At 39.5% G+C, this 23,545-nt stretch overlaps 1 protein-coding gene and 1 long non-coding RNA gene across 26 annotated transcripts in view; one reads left to right on the plus strand and one right to left on the minus strand.

Moving 5' to 3' along the window:
• Positions 1–23,545, plus strand: part of LOC309626636 — a 1,318,538-nt gene that overhangs the window by 910,894 nt on the left and 384,099 nt on the right. The window lies entirely within an intron of this gene.
• The window catches only part of TTLL5 (tubulin tyrosine ligase like 5), a 312,036-nt gene that overhangs the window by 83,789 nt on the left and 204,702 nt on the right, over positions 1–23,545 (minus strand). For 24 of the 25 annotated variants that reach the window (XM_082387533.1, XM_082387536.1, XM_082387511.1 and 21 more), the window contains one exon: positions 17,154–17,349. In XM_082387533.1, the coding sequence (XP_082243659.1) occupies positions 17,154–17,349 (196 nt within the window). Of the gene's footprint in view, positions 1–17,153; positions 17,350–23,545 lie in introns of those variants that run through there. The other variant, XM_082387524.1, reaches the window with a different exon arrangement.

The raw sequence follows: 23,545 nt of genomic DNA on the forward strand, positions 1-23,545 counted from the left end.
CAATACACACACACAAACACATATACATTTATACACCAATACACACACACAAACACATATACATTTATACACCAATACACACACACAAACACATATACATTTATACACCAATACACACACACAAACACATATACATTTATACACCAATACACACACACAAACACATATACATTTATACACCAATACACACACACAAACACATATACATTTATACACCAATACACACACACAAACACATATACATTTATACACCAATACACACACACAAACACATATACATTTATACACCAATACACACACACAAACACATATACATTTATACACCAATACACACACACAAACACATATACATTTATACACCAATACACACACACAAACACATATACATTTATACACCAATACACACACACAAACACATATACATTTATACACCAATACACACACACAAACACATATACATTTATACACCAATACACACACACAAACACATATACATTTATACACCAATACACACACACAAACACATATACATTTATACACCAATACACACACACAAACACATATACATTTATACACCAATACACACACACAAACACATATACATTTATACACCAATACACACACACAAACACATATACATTTATACACCAATACACACACACAAACACATATACATTTATACACCAATACACACACACAAACACATATACATTTATACACCAATACACACACACAAACACATATACATTTATACACCAATACACACACACAAACACATATACATTTATACACCAATACACACACACAAACACATATACATTTATACACCAATACACACACACAAACACATATACATTTATACACCAATACACACACACAAACACATATACATTTATACACCAATACACACACACAAACACATATACATTTATACACCAATACACACACACAAACACATATACATTTATACACCAATACACACACACAAACACATATACATTTATACACCAATACACACACACAAACACATATACATTTATACACCAATACACACACACAAACACATATACATTTATACACCAATACACACACACAAACACATATACATTTATACACCAATACACACACACAAACACATATACATTTATATACCAATACACACACACAAACACATATACATTTATATACCAATACACACACACAAACACATATACATTTATATACCAATACACACACACAAACACATATACATTTATATACCAATACACACACACAAACACATATACATTTATATACCAATACACACACACAAACACATATACATTTATATACCAATACACACACACAAACACATATACATTTATATACCAATACACACACACAAACACATATACATTTATATACCAATACACACACACAAACACATATACATTTATATACCAATACACACACACAAACACATATACATTTATATACCAATACACACACACAAACACATATACATTTATATACCAATACACACACACAAACACATATACATTTATATACCAATACACACACACAAACACATATACAATGTTCATATCTGCACAGAACAATTTGGAAAGGCTTTTAAAAAAAACTGGCAGCCTCCATGGAAAAGAACTGTTAGCTAGGGATCAGGGGGAGAGGGAAACTAATTTTTTACTATATATCATTTGTACCTTTTTGAATTTTGTACCATCTATATGTAGCTATTTTTTACAAAAATAAATTATTGAAAAGTCAAAAGGAAGTCAAGTTCTAATAAGATTTGAGCAGGTAACAGATTAACTTTCTGAGTACAAATCAAAGTATCCAAATGAAGCCCAAGTTTCAAGCAGCTGGTTCTAGGACTTGCCATTAGATTGGGTGAAGAAGGAACTGACTCTTCAACACTTACTATGGCTACAAAACCAGATTAGGTCATCAGCGAAAAGTAGACGCTCAGGTAAGTGGAAAGGAGCATGGCTCTGCAATCAAATGTGCTTGGGCTCAAATGTAGGCTCTGTCACTTATAAACTGGGTAACCTTTTCAAGTTACTTAACCTCTCTGAGCTTTAGCGTCCTCATAAAACAATTATAATCACTTGGCTGGATTGTTGGGGATTAAATGAAGATCATACAAGTAAATGTCGCCCAGGCACTCAGTAAAGGTTTCTTGAAATAAATCAAAGTGCCAGGCACACAGTAGAAACGGAAATGCTCCCTTCCTTCCCAAACTACTGCCCTTTACTGAGGAACCAAAGGACGGGCTGATATGTAAGTCTGCTTATCTGTAATGACTTGTGAATGGTAGTTGGTTCTATGTTTTTCAACATAGTTTTCTAGTCTTATAATGATGCTCACTAGCTGCAAAAACAAACTCTTAAAATGAAAACATATGTGTAGGTTCCCCAGATCATATTTACTCAATTCTCTTTGGCAGAGATGATCTTTCCCTCTTCTAAATGCTTAGAAAAATGTATTTGTACGTGTCTTATCACATTTAGCACATTCTACCTTGTATTACAGGCACTTACATATGTACTTTTTTCTGCTTCTGGACAATTCATACTGGAAATGCCTGGATTTATATCTGATTAATTTTTGTTTCACTAACAGTGCCTAGTAGAATGCCTTGTGCATAAAAGGTGCTTAATAAGCATTTACAACATGAATGGAAAAAAAAAAAAACCCTCACATTATACCAACTACTGATTTTTTTTTAAGCAACAGTTAAATTCCCATACAAGCAAACAGGCAAGTTTGTGTTTACATAGAGATGTAATCTTATAATAGGACCATTCTCTGGAGTTTGAATCGTGCCTAGTGTGGTATGTGTTCAAATTATACTCAGCCACAAAATGTAAGTAAGCCCTTCTATAGATCCCAAATAAAAATAAATTCACCTTCCTAGATGCAAATTTTGGGGCAGGACCTTAGACACCAATGTTCCATAGTAATAAGATCAGTCTTTACCTCAAAACACAAAATAAAATAAATTAGAGGAGAATTTATTGCTTAGGAGACTCACTTGCTTGGGTACTAATAATTCTTCCTTTCTTCCCAATAAAACTGCCCTGATTTTGTTTGGGTCATAATGTGTGCCCAACTAAAAAATTACATTTCCCAATCTCTCCTGTGCCTTGAGATAACCATGTGACCTAGTTCTGAGTTGTAAACAGAAGCTTCCAGGTGCAGGTTCTGGGAAAGCTCTTTAAAGGGGGCAGACTGGGTTGGTTGGTGCACACCTTTTGCCCTTTACTGCTCTTCTTCTCCCCACCCAGAACATGGATATCTACCTAGAGGTGGACAGGCGTAGGGTGGGAGTTACTTGTTAAGGACCGCAGAGGAGAAAGACAGGAGGAGCACGGGTTCCTGATAGCACCACGGACTTCAGGAGCACCTAGCTCTAGATTTCTGATTATACTGGGGAAAGAAAATAAACCTCTAACTTGTTTAAGCCATGGGTGGGTGGGGGGGTGCCCTATTACATGCAGCCAAGTGGAACCCTAACTGAGCTGAGATATAATTCTCAATCTACCAAAGAGTCGAGCTTGTTTAAGCCTCAATGTAACATGTGCTGCATCTCAAAAAAGCAGATACTTTTTCCAAATACAGTAAAAAGCTTCCAGGTTCTCATTTGTTGTTTGGTGATCATATGCTCATATACTGAATGGGTAATGAAATTATTACAATTCTATGCCATCCAAAATTCCCAAAAGTCAGTAATGTAGGCAAGTCCCCAGGTGTTTCACCAAAGCCAAGACTAAGTGGAATGAGATTAAAGTAATCAAATCTGATTAAGAAGCAAACCAGGAAAGTACTCAGGTAATGTTAAAGGCAGACATATAAATAGATGTTTTTAGACTACTGGCAGAAATCAGCCTCCCCAGGCACCCCCCGTAGCCTGTATTGGCCCTAATCCTACAACTCTACCAATGACAGATTGTATGAACTGTTTTGTCCTGATATTCATTCAAAAATAAGCAGAAGAATTATATAAAGTTCTCTCCGTATAATTTCTAAGAAATGTGAGGTTTGGACATACAGTATTAGCACTCTGCACTTGTGGGTTAACCCAGGGATGGGGGCTGCACCGTCATCAGTCAATGTCCTGGGAATGTGAGAGCCGTATAAGCACCAGCTGTATAAGACCTGGTCAACACATACAAGGCTTTTGCTTCTTTATTGGGTGTGGGAAACAGCAAGGAGACTCAGAGAAAACCACAGTTTGAGCGTTGGCTTGGCCACAGACAAAAGACTGGAAAGGCCCTCCTTCTCCCACAACAGAAGGGTACTCGTGGGTGGGAAGGAGGAATTTCTGATAGACAGAACACAGACTGAAACTTGGAAGGTCACAGGGAAGCAAGATCTGAGCTCTCTTACTAGAAAGATAACACTGTTCAGAGATTAAATTCTGGGAGTGTGTGTGTGTGTGTGTGTGTGTGTGTGTGTGTGTTTTAATTCCTTCCAGAGAAACACCCCTTTTAGCCTTTACTCAGGCTTCTTGGTGATGGAGTAGAGCTGGATGCTTCCCTGCAGTGAAATATCAATAATTCTCTAATTCATTTTTTTGAAAATTAAGGGGGATGAAGCAGGTAAATGTTAATCTCTATTTGAGCGGGGTTAATGTCTCTTTGTACCCCTTTTACTCTGATATCAGAAGAGCAAACATTTGGGGCATTATTCTCCCCACATGAGATTTTTATTGTAACTTGGATAAAGTTCCCATTACATAGCATACAAAGCCACTTCTAGTTCTGGCAGCTCAAGTACTGGGATGGTATATCTTCCTGAGCAGGTAAGATGCTAAGCACTCATCCTACTACAACCAGGCCGAGAGCTGTTCAATGCAAAGAACACATTTCGTCTTTTGTGCAACCATACGATGCTGAAAAACCTCGGGGCCAGGGTGAGGGTGAGGGTAGCTGTTTCTATTTTGGCAAAAGCAAGCTTCCAAAAGGCCTTTGTCCCACACTGCATGCAGTTCTTGGCTGTCTTCCATTCACAATGTTTGTCAGCTGGAACAAGATTGAAAGCCGAGCAAGAGAAAGAATACAACTTCCGGTACTGCAACAAGGCACTGGGCAATGCTAGGACCTCGACAGGGATGGGGCAGAAACCCTGAAGCGACTCCCGTTCATACAGAGAGAGACCGATGACACAAGCACCGGAGACAGGACTTTGAGATACCAAAGAGATTGGAAGTCCTCTGGCATTCCCTTCCACTTCTAAAACCAATTAAGAAGCTACTTCTCCTATAGCAACTAGGAAAGAAGGCTCTTACTAGTGCAAATCACCTATTCTAAAGGATGTGAATACAGGTGCTTACCTGGACAGAACAATTTAGAAGAAACTATTATTCACCAACCAACTGAAAACACTGTGCTTCAGGCAGCCCCTAAATCAACTGTACCTTCTAACATCTGAGAAACAATGCAGGCCATTAAAAACAGATATTCAAATATACTTACATGCCTCAGACTCCTGCATGTAAGCAAACCAAAGATACCAGCAGTGTCTCTGAGTTGGTTTTTCAATAGCATTGAGACACTTGAACAGATCTCGGGCTAGGTGTGTGTTACAACCAAAGAAGCCCAACTATGAGGCAGCTGGCTAAGGCCAGGGCTGCATCCCATGATCAGAAAACCCAGTGAAACTAGCCCTAAGACATCACATGGATGATATTCCCTCACTACAGCCCCACCCCCCATTCTAACAACAGAACCGATTAATAGTCATACACTGGTAGAGGCTCATAGTCTGATGGCAAATTTAGACTCCTATGACTGTAGACTCTGCTTTGCTTTCTATTTCTTTCTCCCTCAATGTCCAGGAATATTCGGCAGACCAAGGGTTTTTTCTGTTTTTTTGAAACACGTTCATTAGAAAAAGGAAAACAGTTTTAAAACAGTTTCATTTCGAATTCTACTCTCAGAGATAACCTCTGGTAACATTTAGACTTTTTTCTGGGTATAGTCACTTATTTTCTTTATATATACATGCATTTCCATGGGCTTACAAAAATGGTAAATGATATCTGATGTTTTGGAGACTTTGTTTTCATTCAAATATCTATCTTGAGCATTTTTTCATATATATAAGGGTAGATTTAGATGATTGCTTTTAATGGCTGTGTATTTTCTATCACGGTTTATCATAATTTACTTAACCAATCACCAATAGTAGAATACTATAAACTGACACAGTAGATCTATATTTGCAGTTAAGGAAATAAGTTCCTAAAACATTTCTAAGTGGGAAAAAGTAGGCCCCCTAAAATCTTATACTTCCATTTTGAAACCACACACACACTAAGGCTGTCACCAGTTTATTTTGCTATTTAAGAATACTGTTGTGATAAACATCATGTTATTTTTTATATCTTTTGACATATGCCGGATCATTTCCTTAAAATAATTTCCTTGAAGTAGAATAGCTAGATCAGAAGGCTGCTTCTTCTTTGTCTTTTTTATACATACTCTCAAACTGCCCTCTGTAAAGGCTGTACCAAATACATTTCTGTCAGTATGTTTGGGAGAATAATTCCCTTACCTTTCCTTGATGATTATATGGAAATACTACGTGTCCCATGGAAAGCTGGCTCATAATTTGATGCTAATGCTGTTTCTCTTTTTTTTAATGTTTATAAGACATTTATGCCTTTGGACAAACATATTCTTTTAATCGTTTTACCATGGTACTATTAATCATTCTTTCTCTTCACATCTCTCTCTAGCAATTGTGAACAAATTAATTTGCTATAATTTTCAGCTGTCCAAACAAGTAAATATTAGTTTAAAAAGTGTAGCTAATTAATATCTTACGAGCCTTGACCTTCTCCTAAACCACCTTCTTTAATATCATTTAAACCAATTTCTGCTTCTGGCACAGGGGGTTTAACTAAAACCCCAAGTTGAAGTTATAATGCTATGTATATTTAAGGTTAAAAGTAATACATAACAGAAGAGATGTCTGCATACTCATGTTCACTGAAGCGTTATGTGCAACAGCTAAGATGCGGAAGCAATCTAAACGCCCATCAACTGATGAATGGATAAAGAAAATGTATATACATGTGATAGAGTATTATTCAGCCTTAAAAAAGAAAGAAATCCTGCCATAAGTTACAGTGGATGAAACTTCAGGACATTATGCTAAGTGAAATAAACCAGTCACTAAAAAATAAATACAACATGATTCCACTGATATGAGGTATCTAAAGCAATCAAACTCACAGAAACACAAAGTAGAGTGGTGGATGCCAGGGGCTGAGGGGATGGGGAAACGGAGCTGTTCAATGCATACAGAGATTCAGTCATGAAAGATGTAAAAGTTTTAGTAATCTGTTGTACAACAATGTGCATATAGTTAACAATACTGTACAATTCACAAAAATTGTTAAGAGGGTAAATTTATGTTATGTGTTTTTTACCACAATGGAAAAAAAGTAATACGTAATAATAAGAGAAACGAATTTTTATTGAGCTTTTATCGTCGTCAGCATTGCTCTAAGTGCTTTACATGTTATAGCATGTTCCCAATCATTTGAGGTGGGTCCCATCATCACCTCCATACACAGAAGAAGCAACCAGAGCACAAAAAGATTCCGTAATTTGTCCATGATGGCAAAGTAGTAAGTGAGATCCAAGTCGTCGGAGGAGTCTGATTTCACAGCCCCACTGTACTACACTGCCTTCCTCATTTATGCTATGCTGACTCCCTTTTAAAAGCAAATCCACTGAAATCAAATCTCCCTTCCAAAGCAAATCTAAAGCAAACTTAGCAATGTGTCCAATTTTCACCAGACGCATCTAAAAGACAGAGATTTCACTCACTTTACTCCAGGAAGAAAAGGTTGAAAAAAATTTGTGTGTAAGCAAATCTTTGTTACTTATTTTGAAAGTTAAAATGTGTAAGTGTATGCGTGTGTGAGTTTGTGTGTGTATAATATATAAATAAAGGTAACTTCAAAAGATCAGCAATGACCCCAGGTTGAGAGTTCAATTGGTTAAAAAAAATAAATAACTCATAGCCTCATTTTCAATTGTCTCTTTTATCTTTTACTTACTAGTAGTTTTAGTAAGGCCCTTGTTCTCCTAATTATGTTTGTGTCTTACATCGTCTGATGAGTAAAATGAAATAATTAGACAAGGCAATCTCTGAGTTCTTTACAACTTTAAATTCAGAGTTTATAAATATCTAACTTGTCTTTGTCTTCAAATGTTTAGTTTGTTTTATTTGGCTCAGAATGTCACATATTGACTTATTGTTCATCTTACACAGACTTTGCTGTCATATATACCTGTTTTTTCCTGTGGCTGCATCCATTGCAGATGGGTGGGGTTCTTTATATTTAAAGATGAGGTCTTTCATCATCTCATGCAAAGTTACTGCTGTGAGTCCCTCATATGCCCACAGACAAACAGAAAAAAAGCCACAGGTCACAGAGTGAGGGGAAGGAATGAAACTGGCCACCAGGCAGCTGTAGCAAAACCACATTTTAAGGATATACAACAAACAAAGGTCGATCCCAAGCAGCTGGTAGGTGAAGAGCTGCCTCTTAACAAACCTACAACCAAGTGGAGTTCTGAATTTTGATTCATTGTGTAGACCTTTTCTTTTATATTTGTGTGTATGGGTATATAGCAGCAGCAACAATAAAATTTGGAATGTCTTATCTGACTGATGGTAAATGTATAAAACAAGAAGAAAATGAAGAGTCACTTACTCAAGGGGGAGGGAAGTAGAGTGGAATAGGGCTTTGGAAGCCTCTGACCTGGCTTAGCTATTACAACTGCAATGAGCCAGCTGGGCAACCTTGTGTAAGTTACTTAAACTTTCTGAGCATCAGTTTCCTCATCAGTGGAATGGATATAATACTATATCTAGCATACAAGAGGCACTCACTGTACACCCATTTCACTGCCTTCACCTTCCTCCCTCCAAGATTCCAGAGAGACACTACTCTAGCAACAGCTTAGAAAACACCCTGGTAGTAACCAGGGGACTTCTATTACTAGTAGTAAGGAATCAGCATAATGAACTGATGTCTATATTGAAATAATGCATTAAGAATCAGATTTCTGGGGACTTCCCTGGTGGTCCAGTGGTTAAGAATCCGCCTTCCAATGCAGGGTTCGATCCCTGGTTGGAGAACTAAGATCCCACATGCCACGGTGCAACTAGGCCTGCGTGCCGCAACTACTGAGACCACGCGCTCTAGGGCAAGCGCACCACAACTAGAGAGAAGCCCGCACTCTGCAACTAAGACCCGATGCAGCCAAAAATAAATTAAAAAAAAAATCTGATTTCTATGGTATTGAAAAAGCAAGCATAATATTAATCATGCAAAATTGTCAATCTGTGGTATTCACATTTGTAGACACCTGCTGTGTTTCCTGACAGTATTCTCAAAAACACCATCAGAGAAACAAAATTAAAACAGTATGACCAATGACAACAACAGGGATGAAAGGATGAAGTGATCATTGAAGAGATAATTCCTATGTTATCAATAACAACCCACACACATGCTCTGAATCTCCAAACCTCTAGAACATATTTCAGGATTCTGCAAGACTCAGTGGTCCCTGACACTGCTCCTAAATAATAAAAGCACAAGGGAGTGTAGAGTATGGGCATTTCTAAGAGTTTTAAGCCCTGGAAGACCTTATTAAGACATCTCTTTAAGAATTTGAGGTAACTGGGATAAAGGTTTAGTAAACCTTTTCTTTTGCAACAGTGTATATGACTAGTAGGAGACTAGTTAAGATACCTGAGATTAACTTTTCAAATACAGTTTTATAGGTGTCAATATGTACTTGTCGAACACATGAATTGCAATCTAGAATGTATGTAGGGCTTCCCTGGTGGCACAGTGGTTAAGAATCCGCCTGCCAATGCAGGGGACAAGGGTTCAAGCCCTCGTCTGGGAAGTTCCCACATGTCGCAGAGCAACGAAGCCCGTGCGCCACAACTACTGAGCCGGCGCTCTAGAGCCCGCGAGCCACAGCTACTGAAGCCCTCCGCGTGCCTAGAGCCCATGCTCCGCAACAAGGAAAGCCACCGCAATGAGAAGCCTGCGCACCGCAACGAAGAGTAGCCCCCGCTCGCCACAACTAGAGAAAGCACGCACGCAGCAAGGAAGACCCAACGCAGCCAAAACTAAATAAACAAAATAAATACATAAATTAAAAAAAAATAATAATAATAAAAAATAAAAATAAAATGTATGCAATAGTACATATAACTATTAGTTATTGAATGCCTGAATATTATCAGAGAGGTAGTATAGAGCATGATAGCCAAGAGCTAGGATGCTGGAGGCTGACACCCCTGGATTCAGAAACACCAGCTCTTCCATTTATTACTTTTGTGAGCCTGGAAAAGTCACATAAGTGATGCTCTGTTTTTATATCTGGAAAATGGGGCTAATAAGAGGGCAGCTGTGAAGATTCACTGTGATAACACGAATACTACTCCAGGTTCAGTGCTTGGCACATGGTAACACCCTGAGGAAAATAATCCTCATGAAAACCCACAGATATACATTATCATTACCATATTAGAGATAAAGAGACCGAGGTTCAAGGAAGTTCAGATAACCTGCCGCAGGTTATGGGCTCAGGTTTAAACAGGATTATCTGACTGCAAAGCCTGTCCACAGTGCCTATTTCGGAACAGCTGAATGTAGTTTTACATGTATTATTTCACGTATTTTCAATGTCTTTTCGTTAGGTAAGAAGAAAAGAGGGGCTTCCCTGGTGGCGCAGTGGTTGAGAGTCTGCCTGCCAATGCAGGGAACACGGGTTCGAGCCCTGGTCTGGGAAGATCCCACGTGCCGCGGAGCAGCTAAGCCCGTGAGCCACAATTACTGAGCCTGCGCGTCTGGAGCCTGTGCTCCGCAACAAAAGAGGCCGCGATGGTGAGAGGCCCGCGCACCGCGATGAAGAGTGGCCCCCGCTTGCCACAACTAAAGAAAGCCCTCGCACAGAAACGAAGACCCAACACAGCCATAAATAAATAAATTAAAAAAAAAAATACTGTTTAAAAAAAAAAGAAGAAAAGAGTTTGGCTTGGCAAAATCCGCTAAATCAAATGGTTCTAAGAAAATCATAATCATAAACAAGCTATAAACTAAGTGTTATATGAATTCCTGATACAGGTCAGAAGGAAATATAAAATTGAACAAAAGAACCCAAAACCAAATGAAAACAAAAAAACAGAGCAGCAGTACGTTAGGACGTTCAAGTCAATCTGCTCCAGGAGCTGCGCCTGAGGTCGTGCCCACCCCCGCCCCCCACCGCAGCCAACCTTCCTCCCAGGTACTCTGGTTGGAAAGACGTAAAAAGACTACCCCTGCAGAGCCAGTCTGCTTGCCTGGTCTCCCTGTGCCGCGCTGAGGGGCTGGCGTGTTATTGCTGGCTGCCTGGAAAAGCCCGGCGCCTGCTGAATTTCTCTTTCTTTCCCCTCCCCTACAACACAAACACACAGCAGCTGAAGGCCTGGAGAAACAGTATTCACTGCTGCAGGTGGGGCAGAATTTTTCTAGACACATGCAATGAACTTTTAGGAGCAGAATAACCAGACTTGGCTGGGTTTATACGGGAATCCTTTCCACACCTGCGAGACTGCGCTGACACACAAACACACACACACACACACAGGCCGTTAGCAAAAAGCTCATTACACTTGGCCCTCAAGATGTTGCCATTGTACTGAAAGGCCCCTTCAGGTGAACACTGAGCTGCCTCCCCCGCCCTGCTTGTCTGGGGACATTAGTCTGTTGCCCCTCACCGAATCTAGGTTAGTCTGGTGAAATTGGCCATCTTGGGATGGGGAAAGTAAAGCACAGACAGAGTGGAAGGATTAGAGGAACTGACGATGCACGGTTTTTTCCTACCTTGAGTTACCTTACGATGTTGAAAATTAAGTCTACTAAAAATTGAAGGGCTTCGGAAACCAGTGAAAAATTAAGATGCACTTAAAATACCCTCTCTCCCCCTTTGTTGTTAAAAGAAATTTCAGCAGTTCTTCCTTGGCCATCAAAATATCCTTAATTTTTCTGCTTTTGGGGCTTTTTTCAGTCTGGAGTAGGTAGAGAAGAGAGTGGGAGGGCAGGAGATGGGGGTTGAGAGCAGAGGTTTAACAAAGGATCACTTTAACAGAAACTACTGAGTAATCGCTCTGCCCTGGGCCAAGAATAACATCAGCTCAGTGTTGGCAATTAGAATCAGGTCAGTCGGGCCTCATAGCCGGTGTAGCCCTCCTCACAGACCCCAGCAGGGAGAGCTACTCATGCTGATGTCACCAGCAGTCACTGCTGCCCAAGAAAGTCCCCCCACTCAGCTGACAGAAAATGTTTTTATCCTTCTCCTTCAGGGGCAGGAAGCCAGTCTGAGAAGGAAGTGGGAAGCAATGAGGGAAACCGGAGAGAAGACACATTCAGATGTATCAACACACAGAGTCACTGTACCATCCCTAGAATACCAAGATCCTGCAATTTCCTCAACTATCCTGGAACTCATTTTAAATGAATTAATATATGTAAGGCACCTGGAATAGTGCTTGGACCACAGTAAGTGCTTAGTAAGAGTTGGCTATTCTTACTGAAACAAAGAGGGAGGAATCTGTCCCATTACTTATCTCTCATCCATCATAAAACCTAAATCCTGGGAGCAGTGGTTGCTGAGCAGAATGTACCCTGATAAGAAGAATGAACAGGAAGTTTTCAAGTTTGGAAAACTTATTTATAAGGAAACTGTAGTAGATGAAGTGAAAAAGATGGAAACAAAGTTCCTATTAAAAAAACAAGATTGCCTGAAATTTTATAAGGGCAACACTAAATTTTAACAAATCCAGCCTCCCTTTCAAAAGACAGAAGACAAATAAAAAGGAGACATTTCTAATCTCTTTCTCTCTAGCTTAATGGTTCTCCAAGTGTGGGCCCCAGAAGAAAAGGCTTAGCATCATCTGGGAACTTGGAAATAACTGAGGCCCATCCTAAACCTACTGAATCAGAAATGGGGTCAGGGAAGCAATCGGTGTTTTAAGAGACCCTCCAAGGGGTTCTGTTGCTCAAAGCCAAGGATCTGCAAACTACGGCTTGCAGGCCAAATCCAGCCTGCCATCTGTTTTTGTAAATAAAGTTTTATTGGAAAACAGCCACACTCATTCATTTACATATTGTCTATGGTTGTTTTCATTCTACCATGGCAAAACTGAGTAGTTACCACAGACCCTACGTACAGCCTGCAAGGCCTAAAATATTTACTATACGGCCATTTACAGAAAAAGCTTGCTGACCCTTGCTCTGATTTAGAATGATTTTTTTTTTTTAATTGCTAGTTTTACCCATCAGTGTGTAAAAGCTCATAGTTTCAATTTTGTCTTATTTTGTTTATCATGCTCTCTATCAAATGGACTGGATCACACCTATTTCCTTGTACCTCTGGCCCTGGAAGCCTCCGCCAATGGCTCCAGGTGACTTTCCTCTCCCAGGTCCATGCTACAGGACCAGTCTTTTGTAGGGGTGATTCGGTACATGAAAATTCCTAGATTTATGAGTGAAATGCTAGACAGAAATGAGGATCAAAGCTTACACTGCATGAATGGTTAGAGATGCCCATTTCCAAACTCACATCCTGGATCAGAGTTTTCTTCCTTGAAATTAACACCTTCAAAAAGCTATCTAAAAAATAAATTAATTAATTAATTATTTTTAAAAAAGCTGGCTATCTAAGCGCAGAAAGGATGGAGAACTTCCTCTGCATGTAATGCAAGAAAGGCTGCATGATTATTTTTCCAACAATATTTTTAGGAGATCACTATGAAAGGCACTGTCTGTCCATGTATGATGTGATATGATATAATATAATACAATACAATACAATACAAGGCCCCTTTTAATGTCCTGGTCCATAAACACATCTCTCTTGTGAATGAATACTAGGTAAATCAGATTTCAATTCTACTCACTGCTCTCAAACAGGCAATTAACCAAATTGTTAGTTATATCAATGGCTATCTACACTTTAGAAAATTGAATCCAAAGCATAAGAAGTTCATCAGAGAAACCATCTCTATCTAAAGGGGTTAACCCAAGGACAGACATATAGGACATCCTGAGAAGGCAAACCATGTTTCAAGCAATCATTTGGTTGTAATTATAAGGGTCAGGTCTACCACAGTTACAAGGTGAGCGAAATACACAGGCCTAAAAATCTAATAGGGCTTTGCTCCTTCTGTGGAGTGTTTCTTAATGTCCTCTGAAATAAAGCGCTCTAAGTTACTATTCTTCATGTTAGAACACTTACTATCTTATTTGCTATTTTATTAGTTATAAACTCTTCAAGCTAATAGAATTTAGTTTCTTTCACTCTCCCCTACAGTCCCAAACTTCACGCTTACTCATTTTGACCTAAATCAACTGTGGATTAGAAGAATGGGGGAAAAAATAAAATGATGTTATAAACATATATAAAATTATGATAAAAGATTTTCTGTTCCCTCTCCAGAAGACACGAGATAACTCCCTTCTTGGGAGTGCTGACTCCTCCTTAAAACAGGCATTCTGACAGATTCTAAAAAACATATTTTCCATATACTTCATAGTTCAGTGAAACTCAATCAGTATAATCCTCAGTAAAAAAAAAATCCACACAAGAATAGCAGTACTCTGAATTTTCAAAGGAATGTGACTTGCTGGAAGCTAATCAAAAGAATGAGAAGGACTTATAAATGAAGCAGTTTCTAAAAGTGAAAATCAGCAAAACTGTCTCTCTTTCCTCAAAACCTCAGTGCTCTGCAAATCACCTCCTTTTAAATTTTTTTCTTTAATCATCCACCATTTCAAGGTATGGAAGCATTAAAAGGGACCAACTGTCTAGATGCATTAGAGCCACAGATTATACTCAAACAAGGGAAATCAGGCTATATGTATTTCCACTATCCAGAATCTGATTAAGTTGGCATTCTTAAGTAATCTGAATGGCAGGGGGTTCAGGAGTTTAAAAAGTTTTAAGAAATTTACACAGATTGAAAAAAAACTAAGATATACTGTGGAAGAAAAATTAAAATTGAGTTGTTATTGCTAAGAGGGCTCTCTAAAATGGAGCCAGGAGGCCATTGAGGAAGTGTGACTCTTGCACATCTCAGTCGGGATGGAATTTGAACTTCGACCACTTCTTGTCTTAACATAGGAATCCAGAACATCTGCCCAATGTTCCAGAAACTCAAGATACTTAGTGGACCCTTACACTCTAAAATAACTTGTGATGGCCTATTTATTTATTGGACCCTTACCCTAAAATAACTCATAATTGCCTACCCTTTAAGGATAAATATTTCCTTTCGTGCATCAGGATCAATCATAATTCTTGAACAACCTTGTGGCTTTTGCCTTTGTAAGCCCCTGACTTTTTTCTCTTCCTTGGAATAATCTCTTGGTATTACCCAAATCTGTCTCCTGAACTGGAATCCTTAAGACCCCAAAGAAAGCTCTTGGGAATTCCCCGGCGGTCCAGTGGTTAAGGCTCCATGCTTTCACTGCCGATCCCTGGTCAGGGAACTAAGATCCCTACAGGCTGTGCAGCACGACCAAAACAAAAAAAAATTATTTTTTTTGTTTGAAAACTGGCCTAAATGCCTCCGCTATCCCAAAGACTATTTAAATAAGGAAATTTCTACATGGCAGAGGGCAGTGTGATGATGCTATATTCCATGCTTTACAGATAAGAAGTCTGGATTTTTCTCCAGTAAAAATGACCTAAAAAGCTACTTCACAAATGCCTGGGGACTTCTCTGGTGGTGCAGTGATTAAGACTCCACGCTCCCAATACAGGGGGCCCGGGTTCAATCCCTGGAACAAGATCCCACATGCTGCAATGAAGATCCAGCATGCCACAGCTAAGACCTGGCCCAGCCAAATAAATAAACAAATAAATATTAAAAAAAAAACAACAACAAACCCTTAAACAAATGCCTGCACTTACGATTTCTCAATTACAATGAATTAATAGAATATACAGACTATACTATCACAGATAAGATGATCAAGTGATGAATGACGCTGAAAAAAATAAAAATTTCTCTGCACCTGGACGGCAGTTGAAAAAACAAAGAGAGAGAGCATAATGATAACTGTTTTATTTAGAAGAAAAAAAAAACTTGGGAATATTACCTTAGTCTTTGAGTGAATATTAATTTTGCACACACTAATGCACACTACATTTTTATAAAAGCAAACGACAAGAGATCAAGCTGATATAAGCTATTTCTTCACACAACCAAATATCAGGGAAGCTCACAGAATCAGTACGGATTCAGCCCAGCAGAACATGTAGAACATGGTAACTGATTCTAATGGTAATCCTGAGTCATCAGGAAAAATTTAAGTCTTCACAGCCTGACTTTTTTGTGAAGTCATCCTTTCTCTGTAACTGGGCCCATACTGATTCGCTAGTGCAATATACTTATATAATTCCCTTACACATATACTCAGGAGTTTGTCATTTTATAGACAGTGAGTAGGGAATTAATATTTCACTAGAGTGTAAGTTCCACTACAACAAGAATTTTTGTGTCTACTGTTACATTTTTGTATACATTGTTCTATGTACAAACTGTTAAACCAGAAGACCAACGACCTAGATTAAGACCATTTCCTATAAGAACTTGAAAGTTATTTATTCCTTGAAAATCTTGATAGGCCATAAAGGATTAATGTATGCTTAAATAGACCAAATCAATGAAGGCAAGGAAGTAGTACATTTAGAAAAAAATCTTTAAAATGCTAGCTTTTAGGTATCTGGGAATTAGACCCTTTGGGAAATTACTGAACTAAGATCAGGCAACAGAAAGGGTAAATACTACAAAAGAGATTTTTGTGGAGGAACATTCATTCAAATGAAAGAAAGAATGTCAAAATTGGTTCGAGATCACTTTCCCACAAAGCCAATGTATGGATTCAGAACATTTCTTCCTCGTGGGTAGATTCCCCATGAACCGTTCAAGCCATGGTGGCAGTGGTAAACTTTTGAGAAACTATCCCCACATTTCTCATGAAAAAAAAAAAAAAAAAAAAATTTTTTTTTTTAAACCAACAGAAGGAAGATATTAGCACATGGAAAAGCCTTATCTTGAATTACCTGGTGCCGGGCTCGACTCTGGTCCAGAAGCTGCCGGGACTGAAGTTTTTGCTGTTCAAGTTGTTGCAGGGCAAAATGGAGTTGGTAGCTGCCTGCTGTGGGGTGGCACTTGTGCTGCGGGACCACCCCTGTAGCCTTGCTATACGCATTGTTCTTTACCTCTCCCTCCCAGGCAAAGCCACCTGTTTGGAGGCTCCTGAAGAGAAAAGAAAGCAGATTTCTTAGAATGGTTGTGTGAACAAAGAAGGTAAGGAGAGAAATATTTCAGTTATTTTTCCTTTATAGAACTGAAAACAGTTTGGAGTTACAAATCTGTTTGTGGGATAAATTATCTGACTCGTCTACTAAATCGCAGCTCCATGAAGACAAAGGCGGGCTGCTCTGCTCTCCATTCTATTCCTAGCGCTTGCCATAAGGCTTGGCACGTGTTCAGCGCACAAAAATATCTGTTGAATGTTAAATAATTAAAATAGCAATTTCACTCCCCTGTGATTGCCAAAAGGACCTCCAAGAGGAGCCCAGAGAGCTTCAAATGAAGGATGGTAGGTTATTTTAAGGTAAGAACAGAGGAACAATCATCTTCTCTAAACATCAACTTCAAAATTATAGGGGTGAATTGTGCAAGAGTCTTGGTTTTTCTTAGCCACCCATTAGTGAAGTACCTAAATTTTAAAAATAAGTGTTTATATTTAAGCTTATGTCCCCATATCATGGGATAACATAACTGGTGTGAGAAGATACATATTTCCTTATTCTGAATTCATCTCATCAGGGTCCCCAGCCAGGCTGACATTTAGCCTACACACATTGAAGACATTATGCTAAGTGAAATAAGTCAGCCAGACAAGGGCAAATATTGTATGATTTGTCCTAGAATAGTCAAATTCATGGAGACAGAAAGTAGAATGGTGGTTGTCCGGGGCTGGGGAGACAGGGGAATGGGGAGTTATTGTTTAATGGGTATTGAGTTTTACCTTGGGATGATGACAGAAGTTTTGGAGATGGATGGCGGTGACGGTTGCACAAAACTGTAAACGTACGAAATGCCATTGAACTGTACACTTAAAAATGGTAAATTTTATATTATGTATTATTTTACCACAGTTTTTTTGAAAAGGTCCCCATTTATTTTTAGAACAGTCTTATTTGGAAATCCTTCCATCTCCTTAACATTTTGGCTATTCATCTCTGAACCTTCTTGAACTACCTAGTATTGTTGTTTTTTTCCTTTTAGAGTTACAGTGACCAGAAAATTGTACATAGAAGAAACACAAAGAGTCTCATAGTGAACAACCTTATCCCAAAACCTTGGTGAATGGTGCTTAGAGAAATAAAACAGTGCCTAATTCAAGAGACATATTCATAGTGATTTAAATCATCGTGTTATTCTTCCCTTTGTAAATATCCTTTGGTGTTAATGGTCATTTCGGTGGCAGAGATGCAACAACACTGGGGTGAGTTTACACAGAACCTTCCTGAGTCCTGACCTACGGCTGCCTGGTTATTAACAGCCTGGGTCCTTGTGACCTCAACAGAGCCCTGTGGGAGGGAGCAAAGTGGGATGTCTTCTGAGGCCAGAAGCCCACGCTCCTCTCTTGCCTGGGGGGACCTCTCTCTCATAGCTTGGTCATTTTGGGTCTCTGCTTTGGTTTCTCTACCCCTCTCAAAGAGATTTCCAGACACAGAGTTACGGGAAAGTTTGTATAATATATTCTGAAGTCCATGGATGAAAGGTTTTCTACTCACATAATCTCACCTCTGATATGTCACATCCCTTGCTCACCTCCTCCCACAGTTTGGCTCCCACAGTTCAGCTGCACAATTACACACATTCAGCTAATCTTCCTGGAGAACAGTACCAAAAAGCTCAGAGCTTGCTTATTAATTTTTTTTTAGTATGACATTTGATCTTCCGTGATCCCTCTTGAATTGTCTCAGTGTGCGTGTTATTAGACATGATTTTTCCCAAGGGGCTTCTAGAGATGTGAGGAAATGTGGAGACCAAGAATCGCATGTAAATAAATACCCGACTATGTGAATAAAATGTTAATATTATTCACAAAGTGAAGTGTTGAGTGGGAGTCAAATAGGACTTCTGGGGTTAAGAAGGGAGGGGCCAGAGGAAACCATGATCTCTGTTCTCATTAGTGAGGGAAGAGAAAAGCTTACTGAAGATACAGCAAATAGCAAAGGGAACTGAGTGAGCTCTGAGTGGAAGGCAAGGCAATGGAGCAAGGTATTCAGGTGTAAATGAAAAGCAGGCTCAAGGCAGGAGTGAGCTGACCCAATGAACACATGAACACAGGGAAGAGACAGATAATAGAGCAGGAACTGCCTGGATGAATAACCTTGAGATTTCCATACCAATTAAGGCAGGAATTTGAATCTAGAATGAAACTATTATTTATGATAACCGGGCCCAAGGTTAGAAGATTCATCAATTGTGATTCTGCTTCCATTCCTGGCTTGCTGGTTACAGAAGTTTGTAGCCACAAGAAGCAATCCAGAGTTAGGGATTCGATATTTAAGGATTTATATAACTATGTAGCTTATATCAGAATTCACCTCACGGGCTAGCTAGGTTGGTTTTATTTTCTAAAAACTGCTTTAATAACAAATATTCCTAGCAGGCATTTACTTTAATGCCTTCTTGCTGTACTCAGAAATCACAGTCTGTAACTAGGCCCCCTTATTTGGAGGTGACCAGGGACAGAGTCTCAGCAGGGGTCTGTGCATGTGTAAGGGGCAGGACAGTGGGCAAGAGAAGATCAAACGAGGGACTTTGGATAGAGGAGGTTTATTCATCCAACTGCATACACACTGAACAGACTGCAACAACATAAGCTTTTGTAGTGAAAGCTGTTTTTAATCTCATCAGTAACATAAGTGCAGTCTCCAAGTCACAAAAAGAAGTTGCTTAAGCAAGTGGAGGCTATTAGCGAAGAGGAAGGAATTTTTACAGTGCAACACTGGATGGGTGCAGGAGTGCTCAGCTGTCTAAGGCAATGTGGTCAGTGCCATGAGAACTTGCTTGCTTTGAATTCCAGTGGGTGTTACTCAGGCCATGGTATCTCACAGTTAAAGCACAAGCCTTTGGGGTTTGCAATATGCAAGTGCTGTAATGACTGACACGGAGGACGCCAGGTGCACTGTTACTTGGGTTTTGCCTGAGATTATATATCGACATAGTCCTTTCTATGGCAGCTATGAGTTTCCATTTCCATCCAAAATTCCATTCCATTTTCTTGAACCTCAGTTCATTCTAGTTTACTAGTAATACATTTTCTACTCCCACCAAACTTTTGAGATTCAAGTATTCTCTATAAAATTTAGTTTCTATGTTATTCTTTGCTCAACACTAAAATATAATATTGCATACATTCCCTATAAATAACTTCTTACACTTTTTTATTATTTCTAGAGTAGGACAGACAGACTCAAAAGAGTTAGCTGTGGGAACGCTCTGGATGTTTAACAACTGATTCAAATTCAAAGATTCAAAGTGAACTATGCTGTGTTTTGTCCTGACTACATATGCAGCTAATTGCCAACAATACGGCGAATTTTTCTAAACCACACATCCTCTTATTGGAACGTTGTCTTACTGACTGTATTACACCGTGGCACTGCAGGGCTAAATGTTTCTGACCATCACTGCCCTTCCTGCAGCATGCCCTACCCCTCCAACTTCTGGCCAAAACACACTAAAGGGCTGTATCTTTCCCTCTGGTTTAATATCTGTTCCAGCAAATGGATGTTGGTTGTAAGGAACTCGAAGGAAATTTGTAAAATGCACGGGTCTTTAGCAAAGCAAAACCTCCTGAGCAGGCTGTTGCCCTCTTCATAAAGATATGCTTTCAGTGTCAAGATTTCCCAAGAATGGGGAATTCCCTGGTGGTCCAGTGGTTAGGACTCCGTGCTTCCACTGCAGGGGGCACGGGTTTGATCCCTGGTGGGGGAACTAAGATCCTGCAAGCTGTGCGGCACAGCCAAAAAAAAAAAAAAAAAAAGATTTCCCAAGAATGATGTGATGTCTCAAGAGGGTAGGGTAGGGATGAGACGGAGGAATGTGACAGCTGTACAAAGAGTATGATTCCGTAGTCCATTTCCCCAGCTTCCTCCACCCAATCTGAGCAAAACCTGAGCGACCACGTACGAGGACGTCTTTGCCCTCTTCAGGGTGTTGGCAAGTGTGTGGGTGTGCTTTCAATTGTCCTAATAATGGGTGTGGGGGATTACTGACATTTAATAGGTAGAGGTCAAGCGTGTCAAATGTCAAAAACTATAAGGAAAAGCCAGCCCTGTGCTAGGAAAATATGTGCTTCTCAAAATGCCAATGGTGCTTCTAATGAGAAACACTGTAAGGCCATGAAGGAGGTGCTTTCTGGGGACAATCTGACTACTTCTTGGTAAGAAAGAATATCTACCCACTTCCATGGCACTTATTCCACTACACGTTATGGAATGTATAGATATTCAAGGATGGCAGAGGCTACATTTTCTTTGCCTATAAATTTTCAATCTCAAACAAAGTAGTTGGGACACACAGTAAGTGCTGGAAAGGTGTTGTAAATGCCAAAAATCCTACAAATGACAGAAGAGCTCCCACGAGCTGTACAAAGCAGTGCTGGCCAGAATAAGGAAGCTATGTGATCAGAGAGTCATTACAAAATGTGGTGGGGAACTCCCTTAGCTTTGGGGGGTATTTCCAAGGACAAAATGAGAGTGATTCTTCATGGAGTGTTGTGTGTCCCATTCCTAATCCTTCCCAGGGCAGCTGGGGTTGGATCATATCTACAAAGACCAAATGGATGAGGAGAGACTAGACAGTTGCTACTGCGGCCTTTATTATATCCAACTTCTCTATCTTTATTATTCCTAAACTTTCTTCTTCTGTAAAATGGGAATATGATAATAGTACCTATTTCATAGGGTTATTGTGGGGATTAAAGAGCTAACACAAGTGAAGGTACAGGCACATAGGAAGGGCTCCAAAAATATACTACCACCACCACCATTACTACTATTATTACTATTCATTCCCCTCCCAAACAATTCCATTTCACTGCTGCCCTACAGTTCTTTGAATTAGTATATAGAAAACATAAATTTGGCCATTTTCCACCAGAGGATTCTGTGTTGCAAAGTTAACACAATCTAGTCATGAGTACAGTATTTGTTGTGAGGTCAAAAGTGCTCCAAGTTACTAAAAAGAAAAGCCCTGATGTATAGTGTATCCAAATGGTTATTATAATTGTATTGCAATGCTCTATGCTGAGGACTAAACAGGTTATCTGGCAAGGGATGGATTTGCCTCCTCTTCAATCCACCAGTGAAGGGGGCACCTATATAATCTACCCCTTTAAGCAGTCAGTTTTCTGCTCAATCCTCCTTCCTGATCCTCCATTAGAGCCGATCATCTCAGAGATTGAAGGTGTGATCTACAAGCAGCCATCAGTCTACCTTCTTCTACTCTTCACTGGCGATCTCAGAGAAAGGACTTTCTGTTTACACTGCCTGTTTCTGTCCTAACATTCTCCCCAGTCTTTCAGCATGGTTTCCATCCATATAAATATAGTGGCTTCCTTTTTTTGTTCTAGATGGTGCTCAAGGGAGAGCGAGAGTGAACTGGACAGGCCTCTGGAACTCCTAAAACTCATGATCCCAAAGGGGAGTCCTACCCTCCACTTTCAGAAATAATGAAATAGAACCCTCTCTATTTTATTATAGCACCGTCATTCACCATCTTGTAGTTAAATCAAAGGCAAAAAACAGAAAACATTCAAAAGTTTCTGTTGGACTTCTGCTTCTGAGCAAGTAGAAAGTTTCAAGAGACTGTCACTTTTACCTTAAAAAAAAAAAGCTGAATAAGCTGCTAAATCATACTTATTTCAAACCTAACAAAATGCCGAGGACATACAGTAAACCTAAATGAATATAATCCCAGGAAGTGACAAGCTCTGCACTTTTAGCCAGGATGGCCCCCGGGAGGAGGAGGAATGTGTCACAGACGGGGGTTAAGGCACTACCAGCTAAACTTCTGACAAGCTTTTAACACCTGCATGTGGGCTGGTATGATATTTTAGAAGCCCCAGCACAGAATGGATCTGTAGCCACCCATCAACTCTTTCATCAATTGCACGGGGACACTGAAGGCTGGGGGATGGGGAGGGACTGATTAAAGTCCCTTTCAGAGAAACTGTGGATATTATTCTTTGACCTTCACCAAAACTCAACACGTAGTAGAGTCTAAAAGTTAGTATTGTAGAATCTGAAACCAAATCAATGAGCTTTTCATACTCTGTTGGTCTATCTTGCATTTTGAATGGATCTTGTATCCATACCAGATTTTTGTAACATCAATCATTAGTCTTTAGGAATACTGGTTCACT

The sequence above is a fragment of the Balaenoptera borealis genome, assembly GCF_965194805.1.
Source record: "Balaenoptera borealis genome assembly, chromosome: 3".
Taxonomy (NCBI): Eukaryota; Metazoa; Chordata; class Mammalia; order Artiodactyla; family Balaenopteridae; genus Balaenoptera; species Balaenoptera borealis.